General features: G+C 41.2%; 3 protein-coding genes across 3 annotated transcripts in view; 1 reads left to right on the forward strand and 2 right to left on the reverse strand.

Annotated features, from left to right (window-relative positions):
* Nucleotides 1-11,230, reverse strand: part of FBXO10 (F-box protein 10) — a 78,922-nt gene extending 67,692 nt beyond the window's left edge. The window contains exon 1 of the mRNA XM_058444949.1: nucleotides 11,162-11,230. Coding sequence (XP_058300932.1) covers nucleotides 11,162-11,230 — 69 coding nt within the window. The remainder of the gene's footprint in view (nucleotides 1-11,161) is intronic.
* TOMM5 (translocase of outer mitochondrial membrane 5) lies at nucleotides 11,166-14,867 on the reverse strand. Its single transcript, XM_032164187.2, has 2 exons — nucleotides 14,736-14,867; nucleotides 11,166-11,281 (listed from the first exon to the last, which is right to left on the reverse strand). Exons 1-2 carry the CDS (start codon nucleotides 14,854-14,856, stop codon nucleotides 11,247-11,249), a joined length of 156 nt encoding a protein of 51 aa, XP_032020078.1. The 5' UTR covers nucleotides 14,857-14,867; the 3' UTR covers nucleotides 11,166-11,246.
* Nucleotides 14,868-19,909: 5,042 nt separating this feature from the next.
* FRMPD1 (FERM and PDZ domain containing 1) overlaps nucleotides 19,910-22,053 on the forward strand; it is a 152,692-nt gene continuing 150,548 nt past the window's right edge. Inside the window, exon 1 of the mRNA XM_058445944.1 lies at nucleotides 19,910-20,001. The gene's annotated coding sequence lies outside the window, so the exon portion shown is untranslated. The remainder of the gene's footprint in view (nucleotides 20,002-22,053) is intronic.

Consider the following 22,053-nt stretch of genomic DNA (forward strand, 5'->3'; position numbering starts at 1 on the left):
TATCAAAGGTATGCCTGGATCCCCATGTTTACTGCAGCACTATTCGCAATAGCCAAGATATGGAAGCAACCTAAGTCTTCATCAACAGATGAATGAATAAAAAGAATGTGGCATATATACACAACAGAATACTATTCAGACTGTCATTTGCAGCAACACAGATGGAACTGGAGGTCATTATGTAAAGTGAAATACGCCACACATAGAAAGACAAATATTTCATGTTCTCACTCATACGTAGGAGCTACAAAGTTGACCTCATGGAGTTGGCAAGTAGAATGACAGTTACCAGAGGCTGGGAGGGGAAGGGGATAGAGAGAGGTTGGTTAATGGGTACAAACATGGATAGAAGGAATAAATTTTAGTGTTCGATAGCACAGTAGGGTGACTATAGTTAACAATAATTTATTGTATATTTCAAAATAGCTAGAAGATTTAAATGCTCCCAATACAAATAAATGATAAATTTTTGAGATGGATATCCTAAATACCCTGATTTGATCATTACGCATTGTATGCCCGAGTCAAATATCACATGTACCCCATAAATATGTACAATTATCTATCAATTAAAAATAATAAGCCAGCGCGGTGGCTCATGCCTGTAATCCCAGCACTTTGGGAGGCCAAGTCGGACAGATCATGAGGTCAGGAGATCGAGACCATCCTGGCTAACACAGTGAAACCCCGTCTCTACTAAAAATACAAAAAATTAGCCGGGTGTGGTGGCAGGCGCCTATAGTCCCAACTACTTGGGAGGCTGAGGCAGGAGAATAGCGTGAACCAGGGAGGTGGAGCTTGCAGTGAGTGGAGATCACACCACTGCACTCCAGCCTGGGCGACAGAGCGAGACTCCATCTCACACACACACAAAAAATAATAATTAATTTTGAGATGCCTGTGTGTCATCCAAGTGTAGTGATTAAAAAAGCAGTTCACGGCTGGGCGTGGTGGCTCACGACTGTAATCCCAGCACTTTGGGAGGTTGAGCGGACGAATCACAAGGTCAGGAGTTTAAGACCAGCCTGACCAACATGGTGAAACCCTGTCTCTGTTAAAAACACAAAAATTAGCTGGGTGTGGTGGCGCACGCTTGTAATTCCAGTTATTAGGAGGCTGAGGCAGGAGAATCGCTTGAACCTGGGAGGTGGTGGTTGCAGTGAGCAGAGATCGGGTGCCACTGCACTCCAGCCTGGGCGACAGAGCGAGACTCCATCTCAAAAAAAAAAAAAAAAGCAGTTCACTTGTAATCCCAGCTACTCAGGAGGCTGAGGCAGGAGGATCGCTTGAACCTAGGAGTTTGAGACCAACCTGGGCAACAAAGCAAGACCCTGTCTCTAAAAAAAAAAAAAAAAAAAAAAGCAGTTGGATACAGACCTCCGGAATTTACGAGAGAATATCAGCTATAGAAACATAATTTACCAAGAATACTGTGAAAAAGAAATTATTACACCAAATTGTGGCCTGAAATAATTGACCCCGTGGTCCTACTGACCTTTTTCAGTCCCTGGTTCTATAGAATATATTCCATAAAAATGTATTCCATCTATTATTACCATATGATGAATGTGGTATGATTCTGGGTGAGGTCTAAGTTACCATGTGGCTGCTCTACTTTTATAAATAGGAAAACCAAACACTAAAACCTAAAGCCAACAATTTATTTTAAGACACAAAGTTGTACAGTAGCTAGGTATAGTAGAAAGACCACAGGGGTAGTCTCACACTGCAATGAGCCTGATGATTTACGTTGCTGACTGGCAAAGCTATGCCATATTTAATCCTTTGAAAAGTATCCTACTCCATGAAACTGGCAGTCTAGATATGACTGTCAATAAACAATCAAAAGCTTGAGTTTCTGGATTTGTGCCAGCTAACATTATCATTTTGGTGTTTCTATAAAACAGCTGACTTTCAAAGTGCTTCAGCAGTGTACAAGAGCAAGCCGTCTTCCCTATTAGTGGTGCAAGCATCACATGCCACATGGGAATTTTTGTTTGTTTGTTTTGAGATGGGGTTTTGCTCTTGTCGCCCAGACTGGAGTGCAATGGCACGATCTTGACTCACTGCAACCTCCCAGGTTCAAGCGATTCTCCTGCTTCAGCCTCCCCAGTAGCTGGTATTACAGGCACCAGCCACTAGGCCCAGCTAATTTTTGTATTTTAGTAGAGACGGGGTTTCACCATGTTGGCCAGGCTGGTCTCGAACTCCTGACCTCAGGTGATTCGCCCACCTCAGCCTCCCAAAGCTCTGGGATTACAGGTGTGAGCCACCACACCTGGCCAGGTATTTTTTTTTTTTTTTTTTTTGAGACAGAGTCTCGCTCTGTTGCCCAGGCTGGAGTGCAGTGGCTCAATCTCAGCTCACTGCAATCTCCGCCTCCTGGGTTCAAGCGATTCTTCTGTCTCAGCCTCCCGAGTAGCTGGGACTACAGGCTTTCGCATTTTTAGTAGAGACAGGGTTTCACCATATTGGTTAGGCTGGTCTCAAACTCCTGACCTCAGGTAATCCACCTGCCTCGGCCTCCCAAAGTGCTGGGATTACAGGTGTAAGCCAATGCGCCCGGCCAAAAATATAACTACTTAAATATAAGAACATCATTCATAAACTACAGTTGAGCCCTCTCTTCTTTCTGCCCTCATCTCACTTCTGCATGCCTCTGTCCTACCATTAGACTCGAGAGGAAACTTACTCATCTTTATACCCTGGCACCTGGTTGGTGTTTACTGGCAAATGTGTAAGTGAACACACATAATCTCCTCAGCCATGGGAGCTTTATTTACTTTGCTTTCCAGAAAAAGTAGGCTCACACAGAGTGGTGTCCCAGGTCAACGTAGTGGACGTGCCATGCTTTTTGGCTGCCCAGGATCTGAGGTCCCTTCCTACATTTGGGAATTCCTTGTTTATGAGTTTGCTGGGAAGCAGAACATGCCTTTCACTATAGAAGTGGAAATTCTGGGTATTTTCTCTGCTTCTCCTTGTGATTCTATAATGCTACAACTTACTCTTGATTTTGAATTAAGAACCAGAGACACAATAAAGTCTCTGGAATAATTTTCTCTGGGACCGTGGCAAGTGCGGCAAGTTCTTAGAGTAACACTGGCTGCCATGATCCAGGTTTCTGTGTATATGGCTTTGGCAAAGTAAGTGGTGGCACCTAATGTGCACCAGAAATGGTGTCCTCACTGCCCCAGCTCTGTGCAGTATGACCAAGGAACAAAGGGTGATGTTCCAGTTGCCTACTCTCCAAGCCTAATTCTCTAGGCCTCCTGGTGATGCTGAACTCCCTATTATCCTTCTAATACAATACTTTTCCTTTTCTGTCAAAATTTGATTTTGGTGTTTGCAACTAAAAAATCTGACTCACATAGTCACATAATAAATAGCAGAGCTGAAACTATAATCTAGGACATTGAAATCCTAATTCTAGTGTTCTTTCCATGTAGACAGATCTCTACTTTCCAACAACCCACAATTTTTACATTACCTATTGCTGTCCCTAAATCATTTTGTTCACCAAATTTATACTTGAATATGTAAGCTGATTAGTGAACATTTCAAGTGACTGTATTTCAAATGCAGTATCATCTTTGTACATCTGTTTATGTAATAGTTTCTTTCTTTTTTGCATTTTTGGCCTCTGTAGACTTAAGTGGAAATGAAAATAGACTGCACTTGAACAAACGTGGGAGTTAGGGGCCCTGACACCTGCACAGTCACAAATCTGCATGTAACTCTAACTCCCCAAAAACTTAACTACTAATACCCTACTGTTGCACAGAAACCTTACCGATAACAAAAAATAGATTAATACCTATTTTGTATCATTATCTATTATATACTGTATTCTTACAACACAGTAAGCTAGAGAAAATGTTAAGAAAATCACAAAGAGAAAAAGCATTGATAGTACTATAGTGTATTTATTTAGATTCTAAGTTTAGTTTGTCTGTTTACAAGATTAATCATGTCTGAAATCAGAGCAACTACAGTTGCAGACCTCAATCTATAGTACATATCAAGAATTCAACTTTTTCCTGTAATGTCATGACTTTGCTTCCTGGGAGCACTTCCAGCATCACTAGTGGCACTCTGTATAGATCCCATGGAGTTATTCAAAGTTTTATGGTATGGCATTAAACACAAAAAATACGTGAGACAGAGAGGGATGACTTTTACTTTGATTCGCAATTTACTGGAGAGAGGAACTGGTCATGCAGAGATGAGTGTCACATGGCATTTTAAGTGGATACCTATAACACTTGAGCTCCCTGCAGTGGCAACGAGGTGGCTGTGGACTTACTGTGTTACACTATTACAAAAGATAATTTCATGCAGTTATGATTTAATACTGCATCTTTCTCTTGACCTCAAATTGTGCTATGTATGGTCTGTTTGTGTACCTAAGTTTTGATAAATCTTTATTTTTTATAATAGATGTGTGCATTTTATGGCAGTAATAGACTACAATCTACATATATTTTATGCATTCATGACATCCTTTTTCTTAATTTTTTTCAATATTTCTAGGCTACATATGTGTGCTTTTTTTCAAATTGTTGCAAATCTCTGATTTTTCAATGTATTGAAAAAAATCTGCACGTAAGTGGACCTGTGCACTTCAAATCTGTGTTGTTCAAGGGTCAACTCTACTATTACTAATGTGACTGAGAAAAAGATGAAAAACTATTAGACATGCTTAAAGTAGATCTTTTTAGCCTTATAATGACTGTTGGACTAAAACCAGCTGTGTTTTATTTCTGAAGGAAAGAAACAATTTAAGAACTTATTTCACAACTCTGGAAATATTTCATATGTTTAAAAGACAAAGTGCATAAATGATTTTGTAATGTTTTACATCTCAGTAACAAGTATATTCAACTTTTATATATGTGATTTCTATGTTTTGTGTACTTATACTAAAGTAGGCAACTGGTACCACATGTGCGTATCTGTAGTACTGGGCATACACAAGTAGCATGTAAGTAACAACTGTTCACTGTCTCTTGGGTGATGTCCGTAACACAGAGGAAGGAAAAGGTCTTGTGTTTTATCTCAAATGTATTATGACAAATTTCAAAAAATACGTTATTAAAGGTTGTTCTTGTGTAGTGGAATTTGGAACTGCAGTATACACAATAGCCAGCAGATGTCAGAATGGACTCTCTTAAGACTCAAGTATAAAAACAATAAATAACGAGTTTCTGGAAGGACTGAGGCTTTCTTGCTCTTCTGTGCACAACACACTTCAGTCACACTGGTCTTTCTTCCTCAAATACATCTGCTTTAACACTTTTTCAAAGATGCCCCGCTCTATCTGGGCAATTCCTATTCACCCAAACCTTACTTTATGTGTCTCTTCCTAAGGGAGTCCTCCCTACTGCCTCCCAGGCTCAAAATCGAACCCATTATTTTCCCCTTGAAACTTGTTCCTTACTTAAGCAAATGGCATCATCAACCCCGCTGCTTAAACCAGAAATCAGGGAGTCTTCTTTGATGCTTTTCTTTCCTCACTACACATATCTAAATAAATGCTGAGCTGCTCATTTACCCCTCTGACCTCTCCTTCAAATACAGCACCCATATTGCATCCAATATTAAGTGGACAGTTCTGAACTCCCCACCTTGATCAACATGATCTTGGCCTGACCCTCCCTTTACCTATTCCCCCTAGATAACCTGGACCTAACCCTTCAGGTTCCTTTAAATGTCATGTTTTCAGGGAAGTTCTCTCTGAGCCTCCAGCAAGGTTTTCAGGTCTTTGAGATATTTACTCACATGGCATCTTATGGAAGATTATAGACCTCAAAAAGGCGGTCCCCCAGCCCGTCCATATCCTCAACTCCTAACACAGTGCCTGGCACATAGCAGGAACTCAGTAACGCTGATGAATGAATTTTGTAATCTCAGGGCTTTGATCTATGATAGAATGAACATCTTCAAAGTAATAAAACAGTGATTTGGTGACCATTTCACACTTAGCCAAATTTCACTCTTTACTTTAGAAGGTGTCCTGTAGGACAAATCTGGCCAGCCATCTTTCCTGTAAATAAAGTTTTATTGGGACACAGCAACACCCACTCATTTACATATTGTCCCTAGCTGCTTTCATATTACCAACTGCAGTTGGCAGAGTTGAGAGATCGTAAGAGCCCGCAAAGCCTAAAATATTTACCATTTGCCCCTAAAAGAAAGCTTGCCAACCCCTGCTTTAGTGGCTTGAAGACTGAGCTACATGCAGAATTTATGACATGATCAAGCTATAAAAGCAAAATAGAGTAAAAAGACTGGTGCCTGGATCTTATAAGAGACAAGCTTAGCTCAAGCAAAGAGGGGGAAGAGAAAAAGAAGTCCTGATTCCTGTACTTGTTCTTCATTCCAAATGTAGGCCCAAATTTTCCAGCCTGTGAACTGCTGAACACATTGTTAACTGTAATGCTAACTTACTCCACAGAAGAACTATAAACAGCAATGATAAAGCAGTTTTTTTTTTAAATGTTGCACTGCCAGCAGGAAGAACACTACCTTAATTTAGGAGCAACATTCCTACTAAGCTGGTAACCTGTTTGTGGAGAATAAACATTTTTCACTATCCCCATTTCTTTCAACGTACCCCTTTCAAGAGTTTACCAAACTCAAATTTGCTATGGTTCTTTCTTATTTCACGTTACATATTCAAACAAACAAACTATCTATCTTTCCAGCTGTTTCTTAATGTACTATTTCAGAACTGCTTATTCCAAGTATTGAACCCCTCTGTGGTGTTTATGGCCTGAAAGTTAAAAAGCTGGTCACAAAAACTGAACCATCACATTTTCTCTTACTCCAGTCTGAACATACACTAGAATCCAGGGTAACAAGCTATTTTCCTCCAAGAAAAGCATGTAAGGATGGGGTACAAGGAATAAACAAACATTAAAAGTCCCCTAGATAAGCACAGACTGACTAGAAATAATTTTTTTTAATTAAAAAAAGAAAAAAAAAGTCCCCTAGGCCTTGGCCAGCTGCTACTCATTGGCCACTGAAACTTGCAGTCTCAACCTCTCCACCTGTAAAATGGCATTATTATTGATTGGTTAAGGCTATTTTTAGATAATGAACTTAAGTGTTTGGTAAGTTTGAAGTTTGTACACAATTAGAGGATGAGTATGCTATCTCAGAGCATCTGGAAATAGGAATGAGATCTATCTATGCCGTGAATGCCAGCACAAATCACTTCTAAATGCCTTATACCAAAGACTAGCCATTAATAACATTTACCAAATGTCAAGCAATTGTGCCAGCTGCTCTACTTGCATTTTTTCACTTAATCCTTATGACACTTTGAAGTAGAGAGATGTTTCTATTATCCTAATTTCATAGTTAAAGAAAATGAGATTCAGAGCTCACTTGCTGAAAATCACCCATCTCGTAAGTATTGGAGCCAACACTCAAAATCAAGTCTGCCTGTCTTTAGAGCCAGTATTCGTATGACCACAGTGCCATACACTACACCTTCTTAATTTAAGAAATAAATACAAAACCACAGAATTAAAATACATGCTTTCCAGGTAAAGATGATAGATGAAGCAGGTATATCTACCTCCACTCCCTCCCAAAAATCCCATTAAATGACAGTAAAGGTTTTTAAGATATAAACCTAAAAGGATGGAAGAAAAGAGGAAACAGGAATAAAACATTAGAAGCTGGAAAATAGGTAGATCAACAGTAAATAATGTAGTAGACTCTGAAAAACTGAATTCTGAGCCAGCAGTAGGAAAAGAAAAAAACCCACAAGAACCCCCAAACAATAACAAAAACTCACAACCTAATTTATATCATGGAATCCCTAAAAGGCTCAGAAACTGGTGGCTTCAGGTGCCTCTAGCAATAAGGGGTAGAAGGGTACACATTAAAATAAGAATTGGTGCAGGGTTTAAGTAATCAGATGCTCTCTGCAACTCTGCAGCAAAACAGCCTCCATTACACAGTACCCTCTCAAAATGATAAGTTTTTTTTCTAGGCCAGGCGCAGTGGCTCACACCTGTAATCCCAGCACTTTGGGAAGCTGAGATGGGCGGATCACCTGAGGCCAGCAGTTCGAGACCAGCCTGGCCAACATGATGAAACACCATCTCTACTAAAACTACAAAAATTAGCCAGGCATGGTGGTGTGTGCCTATAATCCCAGCTACTCAGGTGGCTAAGGCACAAGAATCGTTTGAGTCAGGGAGGCAGAGGTTGCAGTGAGCCGAGATCGTGCACCGCACTCCAGCCTGGAGCAAAACTCTGTCTCCAAAAAATAAAAAGTTTATTTTCTGAAAAGGATAAAATAGAAGGTCTCTAGATTATGGGATGCCAGGCAGTTTGGGCAGAGGTACTATACTCAAAACAGAGACGCAGTGAGCAAATGCATACTGGATATTGAAACACGCCCACACACACACACACACACCTCTCTGTCCTGAGCCTCACCACAGCCCTATTCCTTTGAATCCCAGAACATTGGCAGGGCCTCATTCAGCACTTGGGAGATTGGAAGAGTCTTTGTTCTCTGAGGAATGACCAGCTCAATAGGGAATAACTAAAGATACAGACGCATAAAGTTTTCTCAACAAAAATGGCCCAATAGATGGCCCTTGGCAAAGTTCAACATCAACAAGCTCCACTCCAGGCCTTTAATCCACGTTAGTTCCCAATTTTTAAATGTGAGCAGACAACCAAGGAAAGCATCTAACATGAAACAAAAAAAGAGAAAAGCAATTATAGGTAAAATAGACTATAAAGGAAAAAGAAAACATTAAAAGTACTATCGTTCTAAAAAGAGAGCAGAAGGAAAAAGAAGAGGAGGAAATCAATAAAAACCTATAAGCATTCATTGGTGGGAGCTACAAATTAAGATTGAACTCATGGAGACAGAGTAGAATGATGGTTACCAGAGGCTAGGAACGGTTAGGGGAGGAATGCAGGGATGGATAATGGGTACAAAAATATAGTTAGATGTAATGAGTAAGTTCTAGTATTTGATAGCATAATGGGTGATTACAGTCAATAATAATTTACTGTACATCTAAAAATAACTAAAAGTATAACTGGAATGTTTGTAACACAAAGAAATTATAAATGAGGTGACAGATAATCCCATTATCCTGATGTGATTATTAGGCACTGTATGCCTGTATCAAAATATCTCATGCACCCCATAAATATATACACTTACGTACCCATAAAAAATAAAATTATTTTAAAACCTACAAAATTTGAGAAATAAAGATACAAGTTTCAAGTTTAAATAGGTTCACCAAGTACTCACCACAGTGTCTTAAAATAAACACACACTAAATGATGTCATCATGGAATATAAGCATACTAGGAACAAAGACCCTTGTTTCTCAGGAAGAAATATTTAGTCCCACAAAAAAATCAGGAATCAGAATGATTTCAGATTTCTCAGCAGCAACACTGAAAGCTGGAGGCTTTGCTTTAAAATTCTGAAGGAAAATGATTGCTAATCTATAACCCTATATTCAGCAAACTATAGAATAAAGACATTTTTAAGGCCAGGCACGGTGGCTCATGCCTATAATCCCAGCACTTTGGGAGGCTGCGGTGGGCAGATTACCTGAAGTCAGGAGTTCGAGACTGGCCTGGCCAACATGGCAAAACCCTGTCTCTACTAAAAATACAAAAATTAGCCAGGTGTGGTGGCACGTGCCTGTAATCGCAGCTACTTGGGAGGCTGAGGCAGGAAAATCGCTTGAATTGGGAGGTGGAGGTTGCAGTGAGCCAAGATCATGCCACTGCACTCCAGCCTGGTCGACAGAGCAAGACTCCGTGTAAAAAAAAAAAAAAAAAAAAAGACATTTTTAGACCAGCAAGGTCATTCACCTCCTATGCCACCTTTCTCAGGAGGATACTGCTGGAGAAAATAGGCTCCATCAAATGAGGGAGTAAACCAAGACACTAGGTAACAGAAAACAAGAGATATAATAAGAGAGAAGAAAAGGAATTCCCGGACAATAGTGAAGGGAGTTCCCAGAATATAGCCACATATCAGGCATAGAAGGCTATCAGTCCAGTCAGGGGCAGGTCAGAAGACTCCAGGAAAGGCTTACTCAGGAAAATGAAACAGAGTACCTAATAAAGCTGATTGCTGTGAATGATTTAGATAAATGGCAAAAAGTTTAGTTGATTTAGTGGAAATTCCATAGAAAAACCAAGCCTAGAAAAAAACAAAAAGATACACAGCAAAAGAAAACCAGGTACTATACTCAGAATCCTAATGATACTAACCTACTCAAGATCACACTACGTTATCCTTTGGAAGGAAGAGATGACAAGATACGTGTGAGTGATGGCGCTAAGGAGAGGAAAGAGACCTAAATCCCAATCACGACCATCACATTATTTAGACACAAAAAGGTAAATACCAATAAAATCAGCTAAAAAGAGGTGTATGTAGTTGCTCCTGGGGAGAAGGTTAAGGACTATCCCCCCTCTACCCAACAAACTTGGAGAACTATTCGGCTTAAAAATATAGTACTTTTTTCCTTTGGTAGTACTAATATTTCATATACTCAGCATCAAGCAGTAATGCTACCTTTCATTAAGACTGCCTGGCAATAAAACACAATGACACTTCATCAGGATTGGCAAATTCTCTAGTCCAAAACAAGATGAACTTACTGAAGCTTGCACTAATCTCAGCATAATACAAGTCTCACTAGTGATTGTTGGTTTGCAGCAAAAAGTAGGATAAGAAAAATAGAAACCCAATTTTTCTTAATCGATATGTTTATTAAAAACATAGACTAATAATGATCCTGTGCTTAAATGTCATTGTGGTTGTGTGCTGATTTCCACAAAACATAACAAATTGTAAGAGACTCTTCACAAATACACTCTGGGCAGAAGAAAAAGGTAAACAAAAATGACTGACAAGACAGTGCCATTTCAGACACAGCTCCCTTAATACTTGCTAGAAAACGGAGTTTGACATTATTTACAATTATACCAGTATTGTCAGAGGCCAAACGTCACAGGGATAAGGGTACACCAGATCACGACACATCATTTCATATTTCCCAAATAGTTTTAAATTTTAGCTTTGAAGGTCAGTTACCAGAGCCAAACTTGTTCTTAACAAGCAGAATTTTATGTCCATTCAAAGAGTCTCTCACACCTTTCTGGGCCTATTCACTTGCAGAGAGGAGTCGAAACTGTAACCAGGCTCTTCATACCGTGCATTCATATGTGATGTCCTGTCTTCATATGCTGTCCAATTTCTTTAAGATAAATGGAGCTGAAAGAAAACAAATCTAAAATTAGTTTTCAAATCTATTAGCCCATAGGCTACATTATAGAATTATCAGGTTTATTCAACATGTTTTTGAAAATAACTCCAAGTGATGGTCAAGCATGTGCCTGTACAGCCCAGCAAAAGGGACCAGTTGTCTTCCAAAGCAGCCCATTCCACTGTCATTCAGCTATTATTGTAAATTTCATTCTTATACTACACAAAACCTTTTCTCCAGATAGTTTGCCCCTTGGGACCATAAAGTATAAATCCAATTCTCTTTCAAATGACAATCCTTTACTCTGGCGATTTATTTTAACTGTAAAAGGAACAAAACTCTAGAGGAAATAAATGGGCATTTTTCACCTTTAAAAACTCATCTGAAAGGCAGAGGATATGGGGAAACACTGAACTAGAGAACCGGAGGAGCTGGACACCTATTTTGGGTCTCTTACTGATTAGCTATATATCACTTAACATACTTTAGATCACATCTGATACAGTCCTACCTCAGTCATTAAGAGGGTCTAATAAGATCATGTACATAGAAATGTCTAGAAAACTAAGTGTCGACATATAGATCTAAAGAAGTGATATTACTGTCCTGTGTAAAAGTGTTGTGACCAAAAAAACGCTACCCAAATCGCCTTCTTTCTCAATACTCATACTAATAGAACATTTTGTTAACATTATTTTATTTATTTATTTTTTTCAGCCTCCTGAATAGTTGGGACTATAGGCACATGCCACCATGCCTGGCTAATTTTTGTATTTTTTTAAAAGATGAGGTATCGCCATGTTGCCAAGGCTGGTCTTGAACTCCTGAGCTCGAGCAATTTGCCCGCCTCAGCCCCGCAAAGTGCTGGAATTACAAGCATGAGCCACTGCGCCCAGCTCAACTTGTTAATTTAAACTGAAGACATTGAGATCTGTCAGAAGCTGATAAAGTCAGCAGTATATTCAATTTTTCCTACTAATTCTTAATGACAGAAAAAAGTCAATGAAATGATCAATGGATAAGCAAAATGTGATATATCCTCCAATGGAAACTTATTTAGCCATCAAAATGAAGTTCTGACACATGATACAACATGGATGAATCTTGAAAATGTTGTGCTAAGTGAAATAAGCCAGACACAAAAGGCCATGCATTTGACGATTTCATTTAAATGAAATATCCAGGGCCAGGTGTGGTGGACCACACCTGTAATCCCAACACGTTGGGAGGTAGAAATGAGAAGGATTGATCGAGCCCAGTAGTTTGAGACCGACCTGGGCAACATAATGAAACCTCGTGTCTACAAAAAACAAAAAATTAGCAGGGCTTGGTGGTGTGTGCCTGCAGTCTCAATTACTCAGGAGGCTGAAGTAGGAGGATCACTTGAGCCGGGGAGGTCAAGGTTGCCGTGAGCCATGATCACCGCAGCCTCCACCTCTGCACTCTAGCTTGGGCAACAGAGCGAGACCCTGTCTCAATAAAAAAAAAAAAAAAAAAATCCAGACTAGACAAATCCATAGAGAAAAAGTAGATTAGTCATTGTGAAAGGCTGGAGAAAAGGGGAAATGGGGTAACAATGAATTCGTATGGTGTTTCTTCTAGGGGGAAAGAAAATATTGTCAAATTGTGATGGCTGCACAACTGACTTTGCTAAAAACCACTGAATTGTACACCTTAAATGGGTATATTGTATAATATACAAATTATATTTCAACTTAAAAGTGAAAATAAACAATTCATATCAAATACAAAGGTCACTGAGAAGAAGCAAATATTTTACTGGCAGCTAGATCAATGAAAAAGGCAGGAGGCAGGAAATAAGTAAATTTGGGAGTTGCAAGAAGCTGTTGAATTAGGATGATATGGGTGTTTCTGTTCCCCAAGACTCGCTCTTCTGTGAAAGCAGAGTAATACCACAGACAGTGAAAGAGACACAGAATAAGGGAGATCTCGGTATCAGTGAGCTCTGGCCTAGGTCCAACATGAGCCTTCAACAGGATGACTTTGGTATGGCCTTCATTTATTTGAACCATCCCTGCCGCTCCATCCAGATTGGCTGGCCAATAATATACAGCAAGGAACAATGGAAAGGATACTGAATTGAGAATGAGAAGGCAGGGCATTCGAGAACTGATCATAAAGCTGCTTCCAGTTCTTATATTCAGTGTTCCTACAACTCTGATACCTTCCTTCCTTGCTAAGTTCCCTCTGAAAATCAAGTTCTCATTTGTAAAATGATATAAAGAATCTTAGGCCCTGCCTCCCTCAAAGGTCCACTGTCAAGACTATATAATGGGAGTAACTTCCTGTCAATTGTAAAATATAGAAAAAAAAACCTCAAATATTTGCATTAATCCTATAGACTCATATTCTTTTTTCTCATTTTTTCCAAAAAAGTAATGACTCACTTCACCCTCTATACAAAGAAGCAGAAATGAAGCAAAACTTTTTGGATTTCAAAGGTCAGCACTTTTGACAGGGAAGGAACCTGGCCGCTGGTTCACGCCTGTAATCCCAGCACTTTGGGAGACTGAGGCAGGTGGATCACCTGAGGTCAGGAGTTCGAGACCGGCCTGGCCAACATGGTTAAACACCCATCTCTACTAAAAATACAAAAATTAGCCGGGCGTGGTGGCGCGTGCCTGTAATCTCAGCTACTCGGGAGGCTGAGGTGAGAGAATGGCTTGAACTCGGGAGGTAGAGGATGCAGTGAGCCAAGACTGCGCCACTGCACTCCAGCCTGGGCAACAGGGCGTGACTCTGTCTCGAGGAAAAAAAAAAAGAAAAGAAAAGAATAGAAAGGGAAGGAACCTGGTACTGAGTTAAGAGTTCTGGATTTTAGGTCAAGATCATTCACTGAATCGCTGAGTGACCTTGGGCCAGCCTTCCCTACTCTGGTTCTGTTTCTCTGTCTGCAAAAACGAGGGAGTTCCTCTAGGGATCATTACTTGAGCTCTTTCAGCTCAAACACTCTTTTTTTTGAGAAGGAATCTTGCTCTGTCACTCAAGCTGGAGTGCAGTGTCGCGATCTCGGCTCACTGCAACCTCCGCCTCCTGGATTCAAGCAATCCTCCCACCTTAGCCTCCCGAGGAGCTGGGATTACAGGCGCCCGCCACCACGAACTCCTGACCCCAAATGATCCGCCCGCCGCGGCCTCACAAAGTGATGGGTGGGATTACAGGCGTGAGCCAACGCGCCCGGCAGCTCAAACATTCTTAAAGCGGGGAGAACCAGGATGATTAACCACGCGCGCCGGCCACCACGTGCACTTCAGTGCCCGGACCCTGACCTGCAGACCTCAAACCGCGCATATGCCCGTCGCCTTCAACGCGCACCCTCCTTGCTCCCCGCTACCGTTCAGCTCAGTTCAAGGACCCCGATGGCCTCTAGGATTAGAGTTAAGGGGTGCCCGTCGGTGAGCTCCCCGCTGGTCTCACAGTCACAGCCCGGGAGACACTCACTGACTCGCAGCAGGGCCACGTAGATGAGAAAGTTCCGTATGGAGGAGATCACATCCTCGCGCATCTTCCGTTTCATCTCCTCCGGGTCCAGCTTCGGGGCGAGGCCCTCAATCCGGAACATCGCGGCTCTGACTTAGCAGCTTCCAGCCGCCGCGCTCTGCTCTCCCCAGTGGCCGCCTCGCGCCCGGAACTCGGCCTATCCTCATTTCCTGTTCCCGCCCCCTCGTTGCCGCACTCGACGATGGATGCCTGCAAGGGACAATCCACGTCCTGACCCAGCGGATCTGAAGTGCGGTGTGAAGCGGGCGGCCGCAATCTCAGCAACGCAGGCTCTGGTTTCTCCACGCTGTCTTTAATAACATCTGTCATACAAAAATCAGCCCAGCTCGGTGACGCGTGCTTATAATCCCAGCAACTCGGGAGGCTGAGGCAGGAAAATCGCTTGAACCCAGGAGGCAGATGTTGCAGTTAGCCGAGATCGCGCCACTGCGCTCCAGCCTGGGCGACAGAGCAAGCGAGACTCCGTCTCAAAATAATAATAATAATAACAACAACAACAATAACATCTGTCTTGAGCCTGGAGCGCTGCGCTGTAAAGTGCTTTTATGCGCTGGAGGGGGCTGTGCACGTAGGTACCACTGTAAACAGTGATAACTAACATTTATTGAATATTCAATATAATTGTCCCCCGTGAATTCGATATTATAATCGTCATTTCCTAGATTAGAAAATTGAAGCACAGAGATCTTTAAAACATCTTGCCCAAATGTGCTTTAATTTTTATTTTTTATTGCTAATTGTTGTTGTTGAGACTGTTCTGGAACTCCTGGGTTCCAGGATCCAAGCGATCCTCTCGCCTCGGCCTCCCAAAGTGCTGGGATTACAGGCGTGAGCCATCGTGCCTGGCCCCGAAATGTGCTTAAAAATACCTCAGAGGGGAAAAAAGTATTGCGAGAGATAAGTGATGTCAGCAAAATGTTAAAAACTGCCGTTCTAGTCTTTCTTGAGTATGTTTGAAACTTTACCTAAGTTAAAACAAAGAGACAAAAATGAAACTTTTTTTTTTTTGAGACAGCGTCTCGCTCTGCCGCCCAGGCTGGAGTGCAGTGGGGCCATTTCAGCTCACTGCAACCTCTGCTTCCCAGTTTCAAGTGATTCTCCTGCCTCAGCCTCCTGAGTAGCTGGGATTACAGGTGCGCACCACCACACCTGGCTAAATTTCGTATTTTTTGTAGAGACGGTTTCACCATGTTGGCCAGGCTGGTCTTAAACTCCTGACCTCAGGTAATCTGCCCACCTCGGCCCCCAAAGTGCCATGATTACAGGCATGAGCCACTGCACCTGGCCTTTTTACAGATTATTGAAGCACAAAGGTCTTTAAAATACTGTTAGCCAAGTAACACAATATGTATAAAGCAAGTTGAAATCTGATCAGCATTTTACAGATGAATAGAAGGAGGCTTAGAAACCAAGTCCAGCTTTGGTGTGAGGCCCTTTATCTGGAACATTGCAGCTGAAGTCTAAAGTGCACTGAAGTCTAAAGTTCACTAAAGTCTAAAGTCATTCTGCTGGTGATGCACGGGCAGGGTTCTAATGCAGATAATTATCATGTCAAGTTGAATTATCTTTCCCCTGCACCCTACTGCTCATCTGTTAGTCTTTAACAGTTAGTGCCCACATGGATGGACATCGCTAGAGTCAGGAGTTTGATGCAACCAGATTTCCTGTCACAGAAGCATCTAAACAGAGTTAGTAGGCTGCTGCCCCCAAGTTACGCATGCCAACTAGCCATATCTACTTCTTACACGTAAGCCAGATGACTGAATTGCTCACATAATTCAAAACCAGAATGTTCCTTCTTGACTGCATATCGCATAGCAACAATGGACTTTGGATAAATTAGGACAATAATTTACCATGAGAGCAATTAATAACTATAAGCGCGGTCAACTTTCTGGTTGACAGAATGTAAGACACTGGGGCAAGAAAGGGAACTCATCTGCTTATTCCAGCTTTAGCAACCTTTTGCATCTGTAATTCATGCAATGGAATAGCAGAGGCAGCTCTGGAATGGGAGGGACTGACTCCCAAGGAATAGCCTCCAGCCAACCCTTCGTGAGTGATTAGAAAGCCTACAGTGATGTTGAAAGCAGCAAGAACTGCGGAAAGAACATGAACAGGAATACTGGAGACGTGGACTCTAGATCTGGCACTGCTGCCAACTAGTGGTGTGATGAGAGACAAGTATCTGATTTCACTGCAACTCCCTTTCTTTCTTTCTTTTTCTTTCTTTCTTTCTTTCTTTCTTTCTTTCTTTCTTTCTTTCTTTCTTTCTTTCTTTCTTTCTTTCTTTTTTTCTTTCTTTCTCTCTCTCTCTTTCTTTCTTTCTTTCTTTATGTATTTTAGACGGAGTCTTGCTCTGTCGCCCAGGCTGGAGTGCAGTGGCATGATCTTGGCTCACTGCAACCTCTGCCTCCCGGGTTCAAGCGATTCTCCTGCCTCAGCCTCCCGAGTAGCTGGGACTGCAGGTGTGTGCCACCATGCTCGGCTAATTTTCTTTTTTATTTTTTAAGAGATGAAGTTTTGCTCTGTCGCCCAGGTTGGAGTGCAGTGGTGTGATCATAGCACACTGCAGCCTCACACTCCTGGATTCAAGGAGTCCTCCTCCTGCCTTAGCTTCCTGAGTAGTTGGGACTACAGGCACGTGCCACTACACCTGGTTATTTTTTCTATTTTGTTAGAAATAGAATATTGCTGTGCTGTCCAGGCTGGTCTCAAACTCCTGGGCTCAAGTAATCCTCTTGCCTCAGTCTCCTGACTGAGGCATGAGCCACTGCACCCAGTTCTTCCATTTGTTTAGTTGGAAAGGGAAGGCATACATTGAGATGCTTTTGAAAGTTTCTTCCAGTTCTAACAGTCTATGCATTTTTTAAAACAACCTGTGCATCTCGAATTTTAATTGTGTCATCTAGAACTTTCTGGTATGGAGCGTATGACTGAAAATATCATCAAATATGGTCAGACATCAAAATGGTCAGTGTGTGTGTGTTCCACGATAGGATGGATGTAAAAATAAGGCATATCTCATCCATCCGAATAGTGAGGCAAAGTGATTGGGAAGGGGTGAGTTCTTGTTACGTGGTTCCAGTAACTTCAACCCCTAATGCTGATCAAGTTTAGAAAAACAGCTCACATATGAAACTATCAATTAATTTATTTTCTCTGCAGAGATGCTTTTGAGTAACTTTCATAGGAAATGAAAGACGGGACAAATTAGCAAAAAATCATGTTTCTTGGTGAAAAGAACAGATGTTAAGCATTTGAATTTTATTCCCTAAATTAAAGCAGTACTTTCTTAAATTAATTTTTTGAGACAGGTCTCGCTATGTTGCCCAGGTTAGTCTCAAACTCCTGGGCTCAAGGGATCCTCCTGCCTCAGCCTCCCAAGTAGCTGGGATACAGGCAAGTGTCACCATGCCCAGCTAAAGCAGCACCTTTACACCTGGTAGGTGATATGGTAGCAAATGGCTAGCCTGTTAAAGGGCAATATTATTTTCATAACAATTTTGTTAGGTCTGGTGCTTGCGTACCTGTAGAGACAGAAGTAGGTAGTGGATAGAAATATGGGGTAGCTAGATCTTGGAGTGAAGAATTGGTGTTGGATACAGGCTAGGAGGATGACCCATTCCTGTCTCAGATACGTTCCTCCTGATGAATTTAGTTTTCCCCTTGCATGGTTCATCTAGTTGTAATGAAGGAAACTCATGAAAAGAGATTCGCTTCTCTTTTTTGGCTTTTTTAAAAAGTGCTTATTTATTTGGCATATAGGTGGTGGTATTGTCCAATGACAGTGGGTTTAGGTGAGGCAAATTGAGAAAATATGCTTCAGGAAGTCAACATTGGATGGAGCTATTTCACGTCTTGGACCCCTCATTCTTCCTCAATGATGGGATGATTAGAGGTTGGGTCTAATCTTTAAAGTTGCCTGCATTTCTAAAAATGCTGTAATTCTGTGTTCATCTTTCCTGTTCTTCCTACATAACCTTGAACTAAAAGCTAAGAGCAAAGGATTCACTGTGATTTGCCGTGGAAGGCAAAAAGTGTGCACGCATAATTTAATATTGATATTTGTATTATTTAGTCTGATCACAGAGGAAATGGGAGCTGATGTCACGGCCTGTCTTGTTTTCCATTTAGATCCCAGGAGGGATTAAAGAGCCATTTCCTTTGCCTCGACTTCCCAGACAGTACAGTACACAACATTCAGAGTGTACAACCTACTCATAAGAGAATTAAGTGCTTTAATTCCCATCACTGGTGAGGAATTTGTATTTGCAAGGTCAGAGATTGACTGATGACTCATGATTGGGGAATAAATCCAACATAAAATCACAGGAAGTTTGTGAATCCTAATTTATAGGGAGCTATATAGGCTTTGAGTATTGAACAGTTCAACCCCTTCATTTGGCAGATGGGGAAACTGAGGCCCAAAGGGAAGCTAGTTAGAACTGGCTTGGACTAGGATAGGTCTCTAGGCTCCCAGTTTAGCGCCTTTCTCCATTGTACCTTGTTGGTTTCGATACTTTAACTGTGAATATTCTCATTGACAATCCTCCCCTCAGAGGTAAAGATGAAAAGAATGGAGTGTTGTTAAACCCCAGCTTGGGAGGGACAGGATAAGGGGTGGCTGTTACTCATCAACAGACTAAAGGCAGCCCTTCTTTCCACATTGCCTCACCCATCACCAGTTGTTAATCTGGACTGTGTTATTATCCAGCCCCACACCTCTCCTTCCTCATTCCTTCAGGAGGTGAACATGGCCTGGAATTCCCAGAATAAACTTGACTTTAAAGTCCACTCAGGACCCAAGATGAATGAAATAAGGGTCAGGACAAAGAAAGGACCCTTGGGCTCTCAGTAAGGGTTGTTCCATGATAGATGCTAACCAGAGTCCTCACCTAGCAGAGAGGATAACTTACTTCTAGAAATTACTGCTCACTAAGAGACAGATGCCTCTTCAGGAAGAGGGGACCTTTGAACCTTAAAGGAGAGGTAGAATGTTGATAACCTTCACCTCACTGGCATTTGCTTTCTATGACACCCTGTTCTCAGTTCTAACCTTTAGGGCTTTGTTGTCTGGATAATTCATGAATATTTGATCTCTTGCCATGTAGACTGTAAGCACCTCAAGTACAAGGAACATATCATCACTGATTCTTCCATCCTCCAAGCAACCGAGGACAGGTATTTACATGGTAGAAACTCAGTAAGTACCCCCAAGTGAATGAGAGAATGAATGCATTTCATATCTACTAGTGTTTAGAATTTAAAAATTGGTGGCTTTGTATATTAGATTGAAAGGAAATTGTCCCCAAAAGAAACTTTCCCCAAATCCTACATAGTATTATTATTATTATTTTGAGACAGAGTCTTGTTCTGTTGCCCAGGTTGGAGTGCAGTGGCATAATCTCGGCTCACTGCAACCTCTGCCTTCTGAGTTCAAGCAATTCTCCTGCCTCAGCCTCCTAAGTAGCTGGGATTACAAATATGCATCACCACGCCTGGCTAATTTTTGTATTTTTAGGAGAGATGGGGTTTCACCATGTTGGCCAGGCTGGTCTCGAACACCTGACCTCAAGTGATCCACCTACCTTGGCCTCCCAAAGTGCTGGGATTGCAGGCATGAGCCTCCACACCCGACCCTACATATTATTCTTATATAGTTACTTATTTCTCACTCTTTTAGAACAGGTTGTTTTTTGTTTGGCTAAATAAAAATCAATTAAATAATTTTAGTCTATCATAGGCAGAGTTATAGAATGAACTTTAAAATGTATTTGCTTGTATTTATTTACAGCAATATAATTATATAAAACCCATATCATACTTTAAATAACTTTCTTTCTTTTACAAAAAAGTACGTTTACTATAATAAAATTTAGACAATACAAAAGTAAAGAAAAAAAAGTAATTCCCCATAATACTACAACCACTCATATTGGAGGTAATTCTTTTGGCCTTTCTTCTATCATATACATGTACAGTTCTTGCTCTTTCTTGTGTGTGTGTAAGCATATATATATATCCACACGCATTTGTATCTGTGTATTTTTACAAAAATAGAACATTTAGTATATGCTGTTTTTACTTGCATTTTTCATTAAGTGATATTGACTGTCTTCCTATATCTTCAAATATTCCTCTAAACATCATTAATAATGGCTGTATGGCATTCCACTATATGTATTTACCATAATTTATTTACTAAATCTCTTCCTTTGGGTATTCAGTTGCTTCCATATTTTCTCTATAAATAATACTTCGGTGAACATCCTTGTAGCACTAATTTTGTGCACACTTAAAAATTTCCCTGATCATTAGAATTACTACCTTAAATTCAGAGTTCTCAGTTTTTCCTAGTGACCGTCTTTTTTCTGAGGAATAGAGCACACTCTGGCCAATGGTGTAGATGTCAGGTCTCCCCTTTAGAACTACGAAACAAGGAAATGGGAGATTTTGTTTTTAGAAGAGGTTTGCTTTCTTGTGCTAGAAGTTATTTTGCAGCAGGAAAAGTAAAATGTACTGAGGGCTTAGTTTGCATTGACATCATTTAGAGCACATACTAATTTCTAGCCATCTCCCTGCAGAGGTTAGGGCTGATTTTGCCATCATTCCCATCCCATCCCCATTACACAAAAGACACATGCATATGTTATGAAAATGTGCTTAGGCCTGGCGCGGTGGCTCACGCCTGTAATCCCAGCACCTTGGGAGCCCGAGGCAGGCGGATCACGGATCATGAGGTCAGGAGATCGAAACCATCCTGGCTAATACGGTGAAACCCTGTCTCTACTAAAAATACAAAAAATTAGCTGGGCGTGGTGGCAGGCACCTGTAGTCCCAGCTCCTTGGGAGGCTGAGGCAGGAGAATGGCATGAACCCAGGAAGAGGAGCTTGCAGTGAGCTGAGATCGTGCCACTGCACTCCAGCCTGTGCGACAGAGTGAGACTCCGTCTCAAAAAAAAAAAAGAAAATGTGCTTATACAGCTGGGTATAGTTTCTTGCCTTTCAGTAAAAATGTAGTGCCTGTAATATAGTGGGTACTCAATTAATATTTATCAAGTGAAAGAAAAGAATCTTTTATTGATTTAGTGATTATAGATCTTTCTCTTATTCTGTTAGGCTTGCTGTAACCCCCTGTCAAGAGCCCTTTGAGAAAGTAGGAAATGAACTCCTTATTTCTAATCTCCACAAGAAACAAGGGTAAGGCTACCAGTATCCATTCTCCACACTCTGTCCCTGACATTATTAGGATGAC

This window comes from Hylobates moloch, unplaced genomic scaffold (assembly GCF_009828535.3).
Source record: "Hylobates moloch isolate HMO894 unplaced genomic scaffold, HMol_V3 SCAFFOLD_10, whole genome shotgun sequence".
NCBI classification, from domain to species: domain Eukaryota; kingdom Metazoa; phylum Chordata; class Mammalia; order Primates; family Hylobatidae; genus Hylobates; species Hylobates moloch.